The 21,429-nt window shown below is 38.3% G+C and overlaps 1 protein-coding gene across 1 annotated transcript in view; it reads left to right on the top strand.

The window, feature by feature from the left end:
• The window catches only part of LOC150082981 (uncharacterized), a 196,191-nt gene that overhangs the window by 52,256 nt on the left and 122,506 nt on the right, over positions 1 to 21,429 (top strand). Inside the window, exon 2 of the mRNA XM_090378342.1 lies at positions 19,342 to 19,425. Within this exon, the coding sequence (XP_090234468.1) occupies positions 19,342 to 19,425 (84 nt within the window). The remainder of the gene's footprint in view (positions 1 to 19,341; positions 19,426 to 21,429) is intronic.

The raw sequence follows: 21,429 nt of genomic DNA, 5'->3' as shown, positions 1-21,429 counted from the left end.
CAAGATAAACACAAGGATTGTTGCAGAGTAGACAGATAAAGAAAGTAGGGCTAATGAATAGATGTGACAAGACAATCCAGCGTTGTTAATGAACGCTTTGCCATCCATCCCTTAATTTAATGGAACAGTACTTTGCACATCTTGTTTCTCTTAGAAAGCTGCTTGTTGTTGTGCAGAAACTGCAGGTATTGAACAATAAAAACGTCCGAATAAAGCGAAAAATGACCATTAATTACAATTATCAGTCAGTTTATGTTTTTAAAGATTAAACTTTTAAAACATAGTTTATTTTATAGTTTATATAAATATAAATTTAGTTTATATATTATAGTTTGTTAATATAGTTTATTTTATTGTAAATATATTTTTTATTCATTAAATATAGTTTATTTTATAGCAGAATAAGTATTGGATTTTCTCGACATCAATAAGGACTGAAAACATTAATTACTGATTCATTGTTTGAATGATTTGTTCGAAGTTATAAGACTATCGATAGTCTATCGATTTATGAATCAGTTTGCGATAGAACTGTTGATGATTTCCATACCGGGTGATTATAAAATCATGGATCTCTCTCTCCAATTTTAAAAATATTTAGACGATATGTTTACGTGTTTTTCAACAAGTCAAACTTGCACAAACATTTTGTAGATATCTTAGTTTCAAAATATCGCTAAATGTGATTTTGAAATTGTGGTTTTTTTGGTTTTTTTTTTAATAATAACGTGCTAATCTTTCAAATAAAAAACCTGCGCCAGCTAACAAGCAGTGATTTGATCTAATGTGCAGTTTCGTTATAGTTGAAAAGTTCAAATGCCAATTTTAGGTTATCAGCATAGGAGAAGAGTGGGGTTAACTAAAATAAAATTAAATAAAGGGTTCAAGACTGAAAAAAATAATAAAATGGTATTTCTAAATATCTCATAACAAAACATATTGGAGTTTGTTCGGCATCACAACTGAGTAACCCTGCACAAACCACATTTTATTATTATATATTATTTCTCCTTGATTGGGGTTCCACCCCGTGATGGGTATTGTTACCAAGTACACAAGTTGGTCGAGGAACTCTGACCAGGATTGCAACTTTCTGGAGTTCCTTGTAGGTATTCGCTGGGAGATTTATTGCTGCTAGACTGTTATGTTGGGTCTTTGGCACCATACCTGTGGTTGACACGATGATCGGGATGGTCGTCTTGTTGCATATGCCACATCTCTTTCATCTGCTGTCTCTGGACATTGCTAGTGTTGGGAACCGTTGTCAATCAGATAGGTACCCTTTTCCTTCTTTCCCACAAGGGTTCTGTCCGATCCGTTATTATGGGCCGGTCCCTCTTGTGGGTTGGGGTCTCTAGTACTGCCTGGGGTTCGTGCTTGTAGTACGGTACACTTGCTTTATTATTATTATTATTACTGCAAACGAAACAAAATAAAGATTGTCCTCAATTACTCAACGAAATAATCTTCTTTTTCTCTACTGGCTAAATTTCTGTTTATCAATGGTGCCGGCAGCCTGCCGCTCTTTGAAGTGACCATCGTGTCACGTTGTGTAATTACCCCTTCTCCAAAGTTTTTTAAGTATTGGCAAAAAAGCAAAGTTTATACAGCATTAGAGAATAGTGATAATTTACCAGTTTCATTTCCCATTCCCTCTAATAACTTGTACACATTCCTTAAACTTTTTCAAGCTGTGTACTTCGTCAATAGGGGGCGTTATTCCAACAAAGCAATTACTGTCCTGACGAAGCCTGATTCCTCACATTTATTCTGCAAATATTTTTATCCAAAATAAATTTTACCCTCTTGTGTGCGCTCTCGCGCGTGTCGCCTAGGATGAGAAAGAGTAAAAATGCTATCTGCATGCATTTAGTTAGGTTACCGTGTAGATGCTCACTTTCCAGGGACTGTAATTTACAGATCCTCAGCCTTTCTTGCTAAAAATGTCCTGCGTTCCTAATTAATTCTGTTGACCTTCTTCTTCTGGAAAAGTTTCTGTATATCATTAAGTGAACACCCATAAGCTGTTCAGCAGCCTCTCTGCACTGCTCTGAGAACTTCATGTCGGCCTGTACGTTTATTCATAGGTTTCTTTCTTTATCAGCCACCCTCGTGGGTAGCACAGTTGATAGAATCATCTTTCTCCCCACACCTGTTGGAACGGACCCTACAACAACTAAATTACAGCAACAAACGCTGAGGATACCACTAATAACATTAGTCCAAGAAGAACAGTGGCCATTGATAACTACTCTCATTCTATTATCAGCCACATTGTTTTCTTTCAAATAACGAGTTGATCTAAGATTATTTTTATCAAATACAAAATATTACTGGAGCGGTAATTTAACTAGCGTTTTGAAACTAATCTAAAATGATTTATCCAATTTTTTTGAAGCAGCATACCTTCGTTATTGCTTAGCACCATTCCCACCTTTATATTGTCGTCAAACATTGACATTGAACATTTCTAGAAACAGTAAAGGACTGATATGGTGGAATCTCATCAATGATTCACTTACAGTAACGATCCCCGCAGGTAGTATGATTACTGTCACTTCTCCTTTCACACCTTCTGGAAAAGACCTGGCTTCAACCTTTCTGACAATGCCACTGAGTTATTAGGGTCAGCTGCACGGATTTCATCCATGAAAAATCCGTAGACTTCATCTGTGGTACAGATCAGCCCAGAAATACCTTTACAGGGATATTGATATCCCTATAAAGATATTGCAATACAAGGAACAAAAATAACCACCTTCGGTACAATTCTTTTAACCATGGAACCATAAATCAATGAAGACGTCAAGGGAGGGACGAGTACTTTAACATGCGACCTTTTGTTAACAAATCGAACTTAGATTTTCCAATTAATTGTCATTGCAAAAGCACTGGTAATATTGTGCCTTCTGCAAGTGTTGAATAAGTATTTTCAGGGATGAGCTGTTGAAAAGAATCTGCCTAAACAGCTTATTTTTAACATTGAATCCCTGATGCTTACTTCTACCCAGAAGGAGGAACAAAACGGAATTAATATGGTCAGAAAAGAAAGCACAGTTATATTTGCAATCAAGCAGAAAAATACAAAGCACATTTAGAACAAAGAAAACTTAAAAGCAATTTCTTTGAAGCTCCTTCTGTGTTCGCCATGAAAGAAAATTGAAGAAAGAACCATCAGATCGATTGTTTGTTTAGTCGGATTAAGTTGAAAATAGTTTATGGCAGAAATCATTTGACGTTATTCATTCATTCCGGGGTTGTCAGCGAAAAGGTAAAGTTCATGTTTGCTTGATGGGAAATTATGGTGAAGTCCTCTCTGAATTGAAACAAAACGACAGAAGTTAAATGCTAGAAATTGGTTTCCTAAGGAGAAAGAACTTTAATGAGTTTGAAAACATCATTCTTTGACATTATTTTCTGAGGAGATTAGAGAGTTTAGTAACTGTGGCGAGAGTACTTTCGTTATCGTCGAATAATAGATTAGCAGCAGCATCAGTCAACCAAAATGAAGCAATAACACCTGCATCCCAATCCATTAGTATCCGAAGAAGTCCTCTGTCAGCTTTAAGATTCCTTGAACTCTTCGATATCAAGATTTATCTTTTCTGTTTTGGTAGGCGTTTCCATTCTGGACACTACGCCTCGTTTATAACGGCTTGATATCACTCCCTTAGTAAATCCACCCACTATTTCTTCCAGTTATTCGATTTACGATTTGTGCTGAGCGCTGACAGATCGGTGGACTTAAAAAGAAGGAATATTTGTCAGTCGTAAACATAGTGAACGACAGGAATTACTTAGAGATGTCTACATACGCATCTTCCTATATTTGGGGTAGAAAGTAAGCGCTTTTTCTCCCCCAGGAAAACGATAAACAGAAAAATGTAAACTGTGGACTGTACAGTTTCTAGCTGACAAGCAACTCTCAACTCTGGAAGGCTGCTTTCTCTTTTGCCTGCTCAGAAAGCTACAGTATCTGAGCTGAATATGTTTTTCACAATCATCTACTGTAATTTTAAATTTATTTAACAATAAATGTAAAAATCACCAGAATGCTTTCTTTTGGTCATCACCAAATTGATTTTATTCTTAGGTTTCAAGAGGATCGCTGTCCTCCCTCAGGTCTTTTCCACCAGGGAGGGAACATGGATTTTCATCCAGCAAACAGAAAATCGACCACAGAACACACCATTTACAGACAATATACTCAGAGCAATATGGCCTTAGTCGCCGATGCTCCTAAAACCCAAGAACAACAACATCTTAGGTTTCAAGAGCATTAGGTAGGCTCAATCACACTATTTTAATCCATAAACTGAAAGAATGCATATTTCTCTTCCTTCACTTATCTGGATCTCTTACTACCTTACTGACATCAGTTTTCATTCGCTGCTTGTCCAATCCCACAAGGGTCCCCACTAGGACCTTTTTGATTTCCTGCATTCCTTCCTCACTTCAGCTATCTATTGATCACATAGAGTTCGTTATGTTTATCGACGACCATCAGTCAATACCATCAGTTTAAACTAAACTAGATAATGATCAGGGTCACTCCTCATGCCCTCACTTTCCAGTACAATTTTCTAAGGATTCGAACACATCAATCTATACTTGTCCTTTCTAATTACAAATAAAACTATCCGTTCCATGATAAACATCCTCGATATTCTTGTAACTTCCCTACATAGTCATCCATTGGTTAAATTAACCCTTTATGGAGATCTACTGAGTGTTTAACCCTTGTGTCAAGAAGTGTAGCTAAATCCTCTGTTCCTTTATTCCATCTATAAAGTTTTCCTGAGTGTGATTTTCCACTGGTTTGATTTTTGAATCCGATCAATCAACCGCAGATATATTAACGCCCCGTGACCTCAGTTGCCTAGGCACAGTTATAATCCTCGCTGTAACTTCGTATTAAGCTCAAATTAAATAAATCAATTTAGATCTGATGAATTTTGGCGAGCGCCATAAAAAATTTATTAAAATTTAAAATTTCCGCAATTTTTTTCTTTAATATAGAAATGAGGAATGTCTTAATTAACGTGATGGTACATAAGTTACATTTCTTGAGGTTTTTGATCAATATAAACCACAATAAAAAAAAATAAAAAACTGAACAACATTCGTTCTTACCATGTCTGGCCAACAATTCCCAAAATTAAGGTTAATCCATTCCAGTGAATCTAATTTTCTTCGATGGCCAATAATCAACGTTCTTTTGAAGAAAATATTCCCCATTAACCTAAGAGCTTCTTGAGAAACTGATTAAGAAAAATCAGTTCCTTAATAAAAATATTACTTCTCCTTGAGAGATATATTTTTTTATCTTTGGCACATTTTTCATAAATAGAAGGAAGGAAAATGTGTTTTTTGCAATAACTCCACGAAATTATAATCGATGGGAAAAAAATGTTTTTTATCACACGGGTTGATCAATATGGAGGAGCTTCAACATTTAGTATCAAGGAAATATCTTCACAGTTTCGGCGAACTAAGATTAGTTGCACTTCACCTATTTAATGCCTGTGTTTAGATATGTTCAAGATTACGTCAGATCAAAAAATGGACTGTGGTTTTCTTCCCTTTGTTGTTGTAGTTTTTATCTTTTAGAAGTCATGATGCGTAGCCTCTACTGTTTTTTGCTCCATCTTCCAGAGACTCTTTTGCCCACTATAATACATATTCAGTGAGCTGCAATCACCATGGCAACCACAACTCGGAGAATCTTCTTCTTCGAGAATCGATTGTTGCCAGCCTGGAAATTCCTAAAAGCATCCACCGTTGTACATATTGTGTACATAATCTTTAAATTCGGAACCGATTCTGAATCGGATCAGTTCAGATGCGAAACAACGGGTGGCCAAAAGAACGCTAAATATTTTCTCCGGAGTTGTACAAGACGAAGAATCTCCCCCCTCCCCTCTGCGCCCCGAAGACATACTCTCGAATGACATAATCTGTTGTAACCCACAGTGTCAGATGTGGGACAAGGGATGTCAGTCTCAGCAGGAGGCTCGTGCGACTGCTGTGGTGTCAATGCCCTGGTTATCTGTGGTAGCAACAGGCCCGACAAGTTGCTAAACAAACACATGCCCCGCCAGGAAGCCAGCAAGGCTGTCGTTTCCTTTCATGAAGAAAATTAAGCTGCAAGAACTGTTTGTCTGCCCTTACTAACCCTTGACCCTAAGTTCTTAAGTAGACAGAGGTGGAAGTGGGGTAGAAAACAACCCCCGTGCCATAAATAGAATATATCTGGCGTATAATGAGTTGACTTGCAACGGAATCTGTTTTTTCTCTTTCTTACTTCGCTTTTTTTGTGACAACCTGTCTCTTTCACTCCCGTATTCGCTGGTAAAGATAGAATTTTATCGCGAGCTTCTGACGTTGGGTGGTGAGAGTGTAGGATCGTTTCACGCCACTGTCTCAGCTGATGCTCTTGATATCACTGAAGAGAAAGATCGGCTCTCTCTCTCTCTCTCTCTCTCTCTCTCTTGCCTTCTTTTGACTTTTCCAAGTACCGGAAAACAATCGTAAATAAACGTAAACTGTTATGCCCTAACTCTGGAAAAATTCACATTCTTTAACATTCGTTACTCACTTCAATCTCAACTGCTATGTATTTGTTAGATTTTTGTTAAAATCTAACAAAATGGCTGTTTAACTTTACCCGAAAACAGCAACATTGTTAAGGATGAAAAGCAAGTATGATACAAAGTTAAATAATTGACTTCGACTGTGTTTATCTTGTCTGCGTGATAAATTGCAGTATGGGATAGCTCGGTTGAAAGATTAGCAGCTCTTGAGAAGCCGAAGAAGTGATGTGAAAGGAGAGACTGAAGCGAAGATGTGCTCCAGTGAACTGAAGAACTGGAGACAAGCAAGATAGAAATCTTGAGTACAAAAGGAAATTTGTTTCATTTCAATCCACTTCATCAGACATTTGTGACAATCATTGAATAGTTAATTGGAAATGTCTTTCAGTGAACTGAATGCTACAACTGAAAGTTAGCTCACCACTTGCGAAGAATGAATTTCAGATGGCCAGTTGTACAGCTGTCGTTTACATTCAATCAGCTTGGCATAAAATTATACCAAAGTGGTTATGGCCACTGAAGATAGTCTAGATGAGGTTGTCCATGCAAACTATTGTTGGCAGTGGTCTTTAGACATGATAGGATGCGTGGGACAAGTTAGGAGCGGACACGTTTTGTATATTCGCCCCAAGATTCCACTCTGCGATTATCTTTTGACCTTTTCGTTTACCCATGAGGCAAAGTGAGTAAGGTTATGTTAAAAAAATAGTAAACCGCAGCCCTTATCAACCCACTACAGGATGGAAGCCTCCTCAACGATTCATGTTGAGGGAAATGGACCATAATCTGCCACGCTGGCCCAGTGTGGGTTGGAAGATCGACCGCATTTAGCAGTCGGGGATTTGAACCTTGTCAACTCAAAGAACGTGTGCTACTGCACTCCTGCTCATGGTCACTCGGCTACGGAGGCAACCTTACGTACGTGACCTTAATTCTCCAATGCTGGATGCTGCGGTTTTCTTGGATTTCCATGTCTATGAATGTTGCCCAGACAGGGAAATCCCGCAGTCTTTGAATTTCACTGCTCTTCTTCTTGTATCAGTCATTTAAAGATTTTGGAAAATGCATCTCTTGACGTCTATCAGATATTTTCCTCCTGTGCAGAGGCAGAGGTGACTTTTATTTTTGATTGAGTACAGAGTTGATTCCTTTAATCCTGAAGGTTTATAGAAGCCAAAGTGGGCAAAGTTTTATAGAGACTAAGCTTCTCTCTTCACAATAGTGTATTTAATCTTTTAACTTCCCATTCTGGTCGTGTCCACTAAATCTAAAACATTTGAAAGTATTTAACTAATAGTCTTCTTGTTCATCACAAACTCGAAAAACAAATAGATTGGAAGAGATTACATTTCAAACATGGTTTCTTAAGCTCAATTACTAAACAACTTTAATTTAGAATACGATTATTTTTTATTATACGGGCTGTTCTGACTGTACGGGCGTGTTCTGGTATCTGGAGACGTTCTTGTGTAGGAAAAGCCCAAGCGTACGGATGTCAGTAGAGAGGATGCATATGATTGGATTAACTGCCGTGATAAAATTAGACATGACATCAAAGGAAATTGCTGCGGAATCGAGTAAAGGAAAAGTAAGTGATGAGGCAGACTAAGAAGAAAGAGATTCCGAGAAGCACATCGCAAGATAGTGCGACCCTTGAGACTGCACTTCGATATAGAGCAGCTGGAGTTAGCAATAATTATCGATGCTTTGTGGAAAATATGCTGAATAACATGCCATGTTAAAGTGACATCAATTTCAACAAAACTTCTCAATATTCTTGTAATTTGATTCCTCAATCCAGGGTTTTTTTTAAGAATGGTCGAATATTTTCTTTAATACCTGAATCCAGTTCTCTTTTTCTTGTGCGATCAATTCGAAGAAAGTTTACTGCATAAATACCAAATTGATAATGTCAGAATGTTCACACAAACCTTGCAGATGTGCAACCGGAAGTGACTAACCACTTTCATTAATAGCTATGAACTTCTCTCCTCATAACCAACTTATTTACCAACTTACCTAACAGGGGACTTTACCAAATCCAATATTTAGAGTACAATTAGGAGTACAAAATAAATTGAAGTACTTTACCTGCGCAGTATTGCTTTGAGTTCTTAGATCCGTCTTACCAGCAAAAATTCCCTCTGCCTATCTAAAAATCTGTAAGATTAACTGGATTGGATACGTTTGTTTTCTCAATTTAAAATATATTTGTAATCTTTTCCTTAAAACGAGCCGTCTGGGCTTAGCAGATAGAACACAGTTGCTTTTTGGGATGTTTATCAGTTGAGGAGAAAGGTCCTGGTGGAAGGCCACCTGAGTATCATTCAAAATCGCGTGGCAGTGATCCATACTAATCGCACCAGCTTTTGTGAAGAGACAGACCTATCACAGATAATTGCGACACAAATGGGCGATGGCCAACAGAAGAAAAATAATTAATGCAACCATTAATCGCAAAAAGGGAATGACTGAATTGGGTCCCCTGTAACCAGCTTTAGCCTACATAGTATTGCACAGACCCGTGAAAAAATGGCTAGGCAACATTAGCCTTCTTGGGGCTCTGGCATTCTTGCATCAATTCTTCTTGGAAGCATTCTATGGCATAATGGGACGTCCTCGTGTAGGGCTGAGATTAAAAACAGAAAATAAGAAACTGGACGAACAAACCTTCTAACCATCATAAACAGTTTTAAAATCGCCACCGTTTATCTCTTCAGTTTACGCTCTCAGTTACAAAAAAGAAATATGTTCGCCAGTTCCAATATGTTCTAGAAAACGACTTCTTTTTTTATAGAACTGCAAGTTATCGACTAACTCTGACAGACAGATAGATGAGTGGGTATTGGGAGACAGATGCAGTTCATATTACAGTATTCACACTGTCAAGCAACTCGCTCTGCGGGTGAGTTATTCAGTGGTAAAACCACTAGGATAAAGGAAATGAATTCTCTTTATTTGCCTCAGTCGGAGACAAGAATCTTTGTGCCTAAGGTTTCGAATTAGGAAGAATGGATGGAGATGCATTCTCTCGGAAGACTGACATAAATAAATTACAGGTCTCCATATTGTTAGCAGGAAGAGAGAGAGAGAGAGGAATAAATTTAGAAAGAAAATGAAAGGGAGAGTTTGGGATGCAAAAGAAGTAGAGAAAGGAAAGATGAAACTGAAATGAGAAGAATTAGAAAATTTGTTTTCAGGGATTTTGTAATTAACCGAGAAAGACGGACAAGCGTGATCGATGCTATTGATCCAATTGACGTGGATGTAAATGGCGAAAAACAAGATTTAAGAAGGGAGTAAAGATAAATACTGAACACAGTGATGGCTATTAGCATTGGAGAAGCGAAAAACAGTAAATGGATTTAGAAATGGAAATGTTATTCTCAGACTGCCATGGTCCGAGGATGAAAAAGGACAATTAGACAAATGGAACTCATTATAGCTGAAGAATGGAATCTCACCGTCATTCGCATGTGTTCACGAATGAAATTGAGCAAACAGATGGTGGCAGACAGAAGACAGAAATGCCTAATGAAATATTGACGTTTCTCTTAATGTGTATGCTAACCCTGATAGGATTAGACAGATTGTCTTTTCCAATTTCTGCCAAGGTACGTTTTTTTGATGGGCCTTTGAAAATTATGTATGGCTCGTAGAGGCCATCGACCTGACTTTTTATGCTTTTAAAAGTAACTCATTTTCTAAGATGCGAAAGAGGAGAGTAAAAAGTATAAAGTATAGGAAGTGAACAAATAATGGAAACAACTGAAAGCAACGGCTTTTGTAATTTCTGTATGACTTATTTATGAACACGCAATGATGTTTTTGCTTCTGCTTCTTGGAAGTATTACTGTGAAGGAATGACCAACCTGTCCTGAACTGTGGACATATTTGGAGAGGACAGTTGAGAAGCAGATTTCCTCCACCTTCACCACTCAAGGGTCTTGAAATGTTCCTCCATGAAGAATGGTCCAATATTCCTCTTAAGATAGCACACTTCAAGATTTATTTAAATCCATTCCTCTTAGAATACAAGTTGTTTTAAAAGCAAAGCGTGACACAACACCATATTAGTGCATACCTGTGGCTCTTATCACAAGTGTTTCCATTATTTCGTCCATCTTCTGTATTTGCTATGGTAAAATGTTCTTAAAGATTTTATCAGCTTTTACTTCTGCTGAGAAGAGGTCTTTAATTCAAGAAGTCCACAGAAATGACGGTGGAAGAGCTTGGCTATGATCAACATCTTCCGAGAAAAAAAAATTCATGTTGTCTGGAAGTTTTTCATCTTATGATAATACTATAAATATTGTTGAAGTTCATTGTTGACATCGCACAGAATTGAAGAAATTGTCCCGCAATGACGTTTTATATTTTAATCGCAATGGATCTATTGTAGACTTAGTTAGTCTTTTAATAATCGATAGTCAAATTGGAAGAGTTGACTTCACAACAGTATAGATCGGGAGGCGCTGGTATATCAAGTCTGTAAATTAATGGTTTATAATCGGTTTATTCATTTAGCGGGATGAAATGCCCACTTTTTGGCGAGGAAAAGGAAAGAAAGATATACAACTTCTTCAAAGAGAAGGTATTAAAGCCAAATAGCGTAAGAATGTTTCCTGAAGAGCTCTGGACTAATCAGTGAGGCAGGCGTGGGGGGGCAAAGTCTCGACAACCGTAATTAGGTCATTTTGGTTAGGAAAGGGAGTCACTTGGGATTAATGGGATTATCGTTGCTTGGAAAGATTTAGAGAAAGGAAATTGAAAAGATTTGGTTGATTTGTGGTATGGAAGGAGAGCGATAAACAGAATAAATACATTTAACGGAGATGGGTAAACAGATCGTAGGCTCAAAGGAGGTTAAGCAAAGGAATTTTCGTCGTTCACATTTATCTTGTGTCATCAATTTTCCTCAACTGGAACAACGGTTCCAGACCACACACGCCACCTAAGCTACGACCTTATTTGAACTAAATCCAAACAGTTTGTAATAAAACCTTTCAAGATGTGCAATTAATTGATAGCTTCCGTTACTCTGGAATGGGGCTGCTTGCACTTAGCAAAAGAATGTTTAAATAAGGGCCGGACTGACTTCAAAAATAGAAGCCGTAAATAAACTCTCTAAATTCTCTACTATTAATGCTTCTCACCTGTTTGGCGTGTCTTTGCTTCCAAGTGACACGACCAAATGCTCAGAATGAGTTGTGGAGGTTGAATAAACAAACCTTCCGTGTCTCCTGATGTTGGTAGTAAAGGCGCGTTAGTGATTAATGTGGCATTTGATATTCATCCTTGGAACTATTAGATTCATGTTACCTCGCCTCCATGTAGCAAAATATTCTTTTTCGTTTTCACTGCTTACCTGTTCATTTTTCAAAAATGATTTTAAAATATTTCAGTCGGACAGTTGGACTTCAATTGGACAACGAGTCGTTGAATAATTTTAATTAGTTTTTGAATTGGAAAATTTGTATTCCAACGCACTGATCCACCAAAACTCGTTGACATTTAAAGTCTCAGCTAATGTGGTTAAAACAAATATGGCTTCTTCTGTATAAACCTTTATTCTGTGTTGTTCATTTGTTTTAACCTTAATCATTTAATCTAAAGACGTTATAGCCAGAAGGTTGGATTTCAAGTTTGAATCTATATTTCTTCAGCTAAATAATGTCCATCTCAAATGAATTCTATGTGCTACAACAAGACTCAATCCCAGTAGTCTTCTTTCATAAAGTTTTTGGGGTTTCTTTCGACACTATGCTTAGATTTTACTAAACTGGGGCCATGCGGAGATTTCCTTTCTATTAGTTCTTCTCTGCTATTGTAATTCTATCTATAGACATGTTCTGGTCTGTAAAAACGCCAATCTCCCTTGTTTTATTCACTTCCCTTTTATCTCTCATATTTTCCTTTTCCCCATCCACTCTAGCAATCCACTTTCTCTTCTTCTACCTGCCACTTTCTTTCCACACATTTTCCTTCTTTTGTACATCTATTCTCACCATGCGCCCTATCTAATTTCTTGTATTCTGACAACAATTATGTTTCTTTTCTTTCTTGCTCCCTCCTGGACCTCAATTTCACTTACCGCATCCACCCATTCTGTTCTGTTCCTCTTCTCCACACCAACATTTCAAGTTCTTCCAATCTTCTTTGGCAACACCCACGTTTCTTCATCGAGTCACATTCCATATCACTATCTTTAACATTTGCTTTCTTAGTTCTTTCTTAGTTTAGAGAGCAATAAGACCTTGAGCAAACCTTGCTCAAGGTCTTATTGCTCTCTGGAGATCTGCTTCATTTTTCAGTAAAACTAATAAAACTAAATCATCTATAAATCTTATTTCTATCTCAATTATCTCCTCCTACCTTTACTTCTTCCTCCACTTTCTCCTTCACTCATTTCGTCAGTGACTTTGAATTAATACGGAATAGCAATGGTGACCAAGAACTTCCTTAACTCACTCCCTCTGGTTCTGCCTTCTCATACTCTTCTCCTTTAAATGTTATTGCTGCTTTTTATTCCAGTAAAGTTCTTCTATCAGATATGAGTTTCTTTTATTATTCCCATCAGACTTTCCATCAAATTAATTCAATCCACTTGATCAAAAGCCATCTCAAAATCATCATGAAATCTCAAAACTTTGCTTTAAATCCTCTCGATAAAGATCTTTAGAAGTATCTTTAAGGATGCAAAATTAAGCTAATGGTCCTAAAATCTCTTCAGTCTATTTTCCATCCTCTTTTTTTCTATTATAAATGGTATGGATTTTAGGAAATCCTTTGACTCAATTTTTTTCGCAAAGGTGCTTGCAGATCTAAAAAAAAAATGTCTGTTCTCATTCTCCTCTTTTCTTCAATAACCCTGTTGAAACTTCAACAGCTCCAGGCGCTTTCCCATTCTTTAGCAAAACTGATGCTTTTTTGAAGTTGTGATGTGTGGTCCGAATTATTTTCTTTTCCTTCGTTGCTTTTCACAACGTGCTTAGGAGCCAGGTGTGTGGGCTTACTTTTCTTGTCATATGGTTCTTCAAAATATTGTTTCCGTCATTCCTTTATGCCTTCGGTATCATATAAGAATTTTACCAAATATGTCTTTGTTTTTCTTATTCTTGTTCTTCGTGCTTATTAGACTCCTCTTTTTAAGATTGTGAAAGGAGCCCGGTGAAACGTTGTCCAGTGATGCATTTTCCCTACAGCTCATGCTAGCCGTCGACGCCTCTGATTTAAGGGGTGTAAGCCAGAAGCACTTGGTGATCGTGGAGGTAGGGGAGTAGTTAAGGAGGTGTATATTTTTATGTCACCATCGCTGTAGTACAGTTGGTAGAATCGCCGTCCTCCCCAACTGGGTTGTAAAGACCTGAGTTCGAGTCCTGTCGATGAACGGGAGGAATTTTAGTGGGTCTTTTTCAAAACCTGGCTAAGAGACAAAAGTTTCTTTTGATTTCTCAAACCGTTTGCTCCAATTCCTTCGTTATCCATCCGTTCCTTCGACTTTTCTGGACTAATATGCCTACCCTGTGCTTCCTTTTATGGCTTCTTTTATACCTTTCATCTTCTATTTACTTCATCCGCATTCCCTTCTCTCCTTCGTGCTCACCACTGCTTAAATTGTAGACAGTGCCCACGAATCCTCCAGGGATTATATAGATGTGTTGAGATCCAAAGTAACTAAAGCTGTGAAGCATCCGCATATTGGGTCTGTAATATCCTGAATTCTTTGGTCGGTTTTCCTCATTTCTGTACAAAAAACCAGAGTTTCTGGGTGGAAAAACAAAGCATGCGCTGCACGCCCGAGACCGGCTAACTCAGCCACGATGTGATAGAAAGCCCATAAAAATTCCTCGCGTTGTTGATGGGAGTCGATCCCAGGCCTTTTCGAAGTGGTACTCCTTGAGGGTTTTAAAAGAAAATGTGGTTCATTCTCCAGTGCCCATATAAACCACTGTAGAACAGCATCAGGAGTCTTGCCTTCAGCGATGCATCATTCTCCACGTGCAGAGAAACTACTGTTCAACGCTAAGACAACCTCATGGAGAGGCGATTATCTCACGTTGAACAGAAGATAAAAGATCTTTACTTTAAAACTTAGATAAGAAATCACCTTCTTATACTTCAGAGGGACACTCGTGTGGACACGAGAGAGAGAGAGAAGCATACTTAAGAAAAAGAAAGTAGCCTTTTCTTTTCAACTGGCAATCTTAAAGTTAAGAAAACACCATTTTCTCCCTCTCATCTCTAATTTATGGCTAAGAAAGAAAAGGAAGGACGGGTATACTGAAGGAGAATCGTATTTCTAAAAACGTTCTCTGATCCCCAGTAAAAGCTCGAGATTAGAAGACAAAAAGGCATCGCATGGCCTTCTGGCTTCGGGGTAAACAACACTTCATCTTCTTCGGCACGCTCTGTCAGGCCACTCTCCATTATCTGTCTCACAAGCTACAGAAGATCGAATGTCACAGCTCATTTTACACAGTAAGCTGTTGCGTTTAGGGTTGGGTGATGCGAGCTTGATCTATTTATAGATTGGGAGTGTTGAAAGTTCGAGGGCGTTGCAGTGTTCCGTGGGGGCGCCTCTCAAACAAATGCTAATTAAAGACGACATGATAACCCTAATCCCATTATTTAATGGCATTTATGCCCGTGTTTGTCATATTAATGAAGTGTTTGCCTGACTCTTTTGATCACAGTCTGCTGAAGAGAGACCCGCAAAAAGTAACAAAATTAAAAGGAAATAATCTTTTCTTCGATCGAGAGAGTGGAGGGTAAAAATCTTTAAAATGAAAATAAATTACATTAGTAATAACCGCAAATACCATCTTTTTGTTCTTCATACAGTGGACTTACAAACAGAGGCTTCGTTTTGAAATATTTTCTTCAAAATTAAATCACCCTTTCGTGGTGGAAGGTCTTCATAACGAATTAACCCAATTGTTAAGGCGATACAAGATGCTCGAAAATATGCTCATATGACATCACTACGGCGTATCCCCTACAACGGCTAAGGATCTGTTCTCGGTACCTCTGCGCAGTTACGGTACTCTTATCAAAAACATGGAGAGGAGCGCCCGTTGATCATTATTCCGCCCAACACGACAACACCGCCTCTACCATGAGTGTCCCTTTCTCTGACGGAGGAATGGTACCGCAGTCCTAGCTGTCTCCAGTGAAATAACGTCTATAATTTGTTTGTCGGCTAAAACGGGACTCATCAAAGAACAGAACTGTACCACATTTGTCAAGGCTCCAAGGCACATATTCATGGCCCCAGTTTCAACGAGTTCTGCAGTGATTTGGGGTTAATGGATTACAAACCACTGGCTTCCTTGAGTAGAATCCACTTGAAGTGGACCTTCCTAACAAGAGTGGAAACACTTTGATGTGTAGCCAGTGCCCACAAACCTCAATAGACAGTTGATGGCAGTACATCGTAGGTTCCATCTTGCTGTTAGAGTCAGATAACGGTTTGTTCTGCTTGAGTAGCCCTCGGGCGAACTTGACCAGCTTTTCTTGTAATGGTTCCTGCCTCCTGAAACTGCTTACAGAATGCCGAGTGACATTAAACCAACATGCCACCTCCTGCTACGATTGCCCATTTTCAAGTCGTCCAATGGCCACCATCTGAAAGAATCATCTAAACGACGATGACTTGCCATCCTGAGTACTGGAGATGTGGTTGTCCTACTGTGCAAACCAAGAAACGGGAATAAAGGGATGTGGTCGCAACCAGTGTTTTTATAGGCATGAATAATTTGTATAATGTGCGCTGTGTAAGGTCGATTTCTATCGAACACTCGGAATTTGCATGCCAGGATGCTTATTATATCAAATATTTGCCTTCAGTGACACTGTTCGCAATAAAATATTCATTAAAAGATTGCTGCAACTTTTCTGACCATCCCCGAAATCTGTCCAACTCGACCTAAAGAAACGCTGCTTGGTGGCGATCATTAACAACTCTACCAATCTTGACATTATCTGCAATTCATTTTTTTGGTCTATCCCATCGTCATTCTCATTTAAGGAAATCAAAAACCACAACGATCCCATTACCAATCCTTGGGAAACCTCACTTCTTACGTTGGCCCAATCTGAAGACATTAAACGCCTGATGATTAAAGGTAACTCGGAAGAGTAATAATTCTCCAGAATAACCATTAATGAAGGGAAGATGCAAAGGGACACTGTTAGTGGATTGAATCGAAGACGATTCGCTGTTGTGATGCAGGAAAAAGGGCGTGAGGATTTTACACGTTATTAGGTACGTTTACCTAGTAAAGTGGGTACAGAGATCTGTAGGGGATGGTAAAAAAGAACTCTGATAAAGATATACCTGAATAAAATGATGTAATCTATTTATATTAATAACCCACCTTAAAAAGAAAACAACAATCTCAGTCCTTTTAACTGAAAGTCATTTAATTATATTACGTATTCTGTGCTGGAGTCATTCCAGAACAAAAACAGAGGGGGGGGGGGACAGTGGGACAATATCGCGCGGTTCAAGGAGCTTAAGATGGATCAGAGGAAATAGGTTTCCCTTCATGAGATCACGAGAGATGTTTTCAAACATAAAAATAAACAGTGACTCTCTCTTTCCACTACACGAACGTATTCTTCAACGTCAAAGATGCTGAAGATGCTATGATGAATGCCGAACACGCACACCAACTTATTGTTATGAAAAAATTCGAACTGAAATAAATCTACGTACAGAGCGTTTATTTCGAGGATGTGTAGATGCTCCTTTATATGAAAATGTTACGCATAAATGAACGAGTTTTTGAATATTTCTTTATAGTTTCACGATGATCCACTTAAGAAAAGTTTCTTTTCAATTACATTTTTATGGCGATTCCAAATAGAAAGGCTGCTGACACCTGCAATACTTCGATATTGCAAGGCAAAGTGGAGACTTCACTGTTACAGATTTGAAAAATGTCTAAGGTTCGATTTCTGTTACTGATCACAGAAAATCTAAGACAGAGGTCTAAGATTTCCATCCCATAATATATAACCAGCATAGGACCTGACCCTCCGTGACCTTACTTGCCTCAGCTCTTATCTTAAACAACCCTCCCCAACTCAGAAATAGATGTGACAATGAAAGATCTGGATTCCATTCGTATTTTAATCCAATTTTCAGACTTGTTGCTAATAAACTCTTTTGAGTTATCCTCCCAAAGTAGAAAACTTCAAAATTACTCCGAGTAGAAGGAGAAAAGTGTCACTAGGAATCTTCAGTAATATCAAGCCCAAGCTTGTTTTTGTCAGTATATAGTGTCAGCTGACAGAATCTGTCATTGAAAGAAGATTTTTCTCTCGTTGTCAGGAAGACTCATATTGCCATATTAGGCCACCCATCCAGAATATTTATTGATCTACTGTGTCATGTGTATTATATCTGTAAATTACGTGTGTTCTATGGTGAATTTGCCTGTTTTGTTGGATGAAAACCCGAGTTTCTGGGAAAGCCCATAAAAAAAAAGAATTCCAGGCTACCATAACGCAGATGGTTATTCGAATCCTCTCACTGTGACAGGTTACTCTTTTTCGGGAAACAGTTATATAGTTTTTCTACCAGAAACTTGAAATTTTCATCCGGCAAGATAAGCAACCCAACCATAGAATACGCAGTTTTCCGACGCGATATATTGACAGCACATGGCCTTATTTGCATCTGAGAAAAGTCTAAACACCAACCAAATATCTGAATCTTCAGAAAGCACAATGTCTTTAAGATATGAAGATGAAGTTTGAAGAAATATTTTAAAACAAGACGAGACAGTGTTGCTAAGTAGGTTCTCTCGAAGGCCATGTTCTAATACTGTATTTCTGTTAAACAGGAGGAAGTACAGTTGCGAATTCAAGTTAATGGAAGGAGATAATTGATTTTTCCATGCCACATCCATAAGAATTTCTTATAATTCTTCTATAGATTTAATTATATTGAATAAAAAAGAAATGGTTGACGAGGCAAAGGGAATAATGTACTCCTATTTACTCATTACAGTGGACTGGGGTCAAAATAAGGTCTGACAACTCTTCCGCCATAAACCCAAGATGCACTTAGTTACTCCTGTTGTCACTTTTGCCTTGAGGGAATGATGGAATTATTATTGCATTATTTTAACAACAGCGTCATCAACTGTCGACACTCTCCCTTTTCTGGCAGACCATTCACCAATGTTTTGAACAAAAGCTGACACTTTCAATTATGTCAAAGATGCTTTATGCCTCCATCAAGCATCAGTAGTTTGAAAGTGGGAAGAAATGTCAGCTCCTTTCATAGCGAGTGTCCTTCACATTCAGATAAAAGCATATTTGGGCACTTGGGAAAGAAGATATTTACACCTCGGGTACTCTAGGGATGGATATATATATCTCCATTACTTGGACATCGCAAATACAGGGAAGGCATTATAAGAAATGCGTTGAGATGTTGCAGATAAACAAGTAAGTTTCTTTGGCTGTTGCTGGAGTTCTCTAAAGACGCATACACCGATTCTGATGGGGTTAGTGGGAGGCAAACTATGAGCGATGGAAATAGTAATGACATTTCAAAAGTGATATGAGAATAATCAGTATTTTTAGATGGTTACAAATGAATTATAATGGAATGGAGTAGTGTTTCAAAAGTTGTTAATTATTGCACCATTCTACATTTTGTATTTCATTGTTTTATTCAAAATTATAGCATATCCGATATGATTCACATACAATTTATTTTTAAATTTTGCAGAAATGTTCCGATACTGCTGACCAAGACTTCTCCAATAAGGACTTCCGTAATCATTTTATCCGTACCTATCCACCAGAGAGGAAGGTATGTTTGTATTTTATTATTATCGCCAGGTTTCTCTCCTAAACCATATTTATGAATCTTAATAGTTTTAAGGCAATCGCATTATGAGCTGGTTATATGCGCACACTGGTCCAGTGAAATCATTGTGACCATCCTCGAGTTTTAAATCGGCCGTTCCTCTTCTGCTTGGTGGCACAAGTGTCGCAGTGAGAACCAATAAATGTAATAATGCGGGTTCGCAGCAAGCAGTCCATTTGAAGTGCTGATCTGCAGGATTTCGATAAAGGAATGATTGTCGAGTTCCGGTTGAAGAGTAGAAGTTGCCGAGCCAATGGCAGGCGTCCAATTCTCATCGATGGGCATGATGAACGTAGGCTGATAGACTGAAAGCAGTGGAACGGTTGATCGTGGACTTTAACCAGAGGATGACCAGCGGTTTCCAAGACCACGATCCAACGAATTCTCCTATGGGCCTTCCGGAGAGTAGGCGCCCTGTCACAGTACTCTATTTACGACCATGGCTACCCATCGCCAACGACGCCTGAAGTTTACATCTGAACAGTGTCATTGAACCAATGACGACTGGAAAAAAGTTTCCCTTTCCGATGAATCACGTTTCCTGCTATGGCGTGTGGATGGTATACGGAAGGTACAGCGACAAACTACGAGGAGGAATCACTCCGATGTCCTGGACCAACGGACAGTCAGAGGCAGCATTGTGTTAGTATGGGGAATGCTTTTCTGGGAACCTTTTGAAGCCCTCATACTTCCTGGACCACACATTGCATGCTAAAAACTACGTATCCACTGTATCTGATCAGGTACTCTCCCTTTCGTGGTGACTGTGGCCTTTCCTAATGGCACAGGTGTGTTCCAGCAGGATAATGTACCCTGCCACGTTTCTCGTGTTGTTCGAGAGTGGTTTGCCGGATTTGAATCCATAAAGCATCTCTGGGGTTGCGTAGATCGACAGATCCGGCTTCTGGATCCTCCATCATGGAATGTCGCAAATCTGTGGTACCCTATCCTGGTGACATGGTACAGCATACTTCCTGCAAGGTTTAGAGGACATGCCCAATATTATGTCGGTGGTCATAATGTTTTAATTTGACTGTGTGTGCGAAAAGGGGATTCAAGAAGTGGCCGATATTAATTTACAGTTAAAATTTATGACAATTGAAAAACACAATGAAGGTTACTTTAATAATTAAACATCTGGAAGCAGTATTTTGTATTAATTTGAAAATTGTTCTTACGGCACAAGTAGTGTATTTATAAAGATGGCGCCCGAACATCAAACAGTACTCAATAATTCGTTTCTTAAACGTTAAAGGAATAAATATTCAGGAATTTGGCCCAAGTATTGGGACACGCGTAATGCAGAAAAGAAAAAAAAGAGTTTTACACTGGATAGAAAAGTTTAAAAGTGAAAGAATAAGTATGGAACAGTTACAACGCGTTGGCAGGCTTGGCTCATTATGATTGATAGTATTTCCAGTTTAATATGACCTTGTTTTGGAAAACCACAAAATACAAGTGTCAAGAAATAATTTACATTTCGTATTATCATAAATATGATGAAAGGAACGATACTGCATTTGCTAACATTTAAGTGTAATTGAAGCAATGACCTTCGAGGAAAAGAAATTGCACGACTTGGAGGAGATTTCGATTGTTTTTATGACTAAATAAATATAATCTTTATGCATACGTTAAAGTACATGCATTTCTCTATACCACTAAAAGAAATCTAGGTGTTTGTAATCTAAGTGATGCAGCCATATATAACCAAAAACATACAGAGGAGTTATAAGAAGTTTCTGGGATGTCAAAAGATGTACATGAATTTACTTTATTATGGTTCCACAACCCCTTCATTCAAGGCAGAAGGGTGCAGCCAATTCCAAGGATGCGATGTGGACTATGTAAAGTTGTTTATGGGGCAACGATAATGTGCTTCCTGTATTTTTTGTCTTCAACAAACTTGTGCAAGCCATCATCTGTTTTATTGAGAGTGTCGAGCTT

The sequence above is a fragment of the Mastigoproctus giganteus genome, chromosome 7 (assembly GCF_048544385.1).
Source record: "Mastigoproctus giganteus isolate SK-2022 chromosome 7, ASM4854438v1, whole genome shotgun sequence".
Lineage (NCBI taxonomy): Eukaryota > Metazoa > Arthropoda > Arachnida > Uropygi > Thelyphonidae > Mastigoproctus > Mastigoproctus giganteus.
This window is presented reverse-complemented; position numbering and strand designations above follow the sequence as displayed.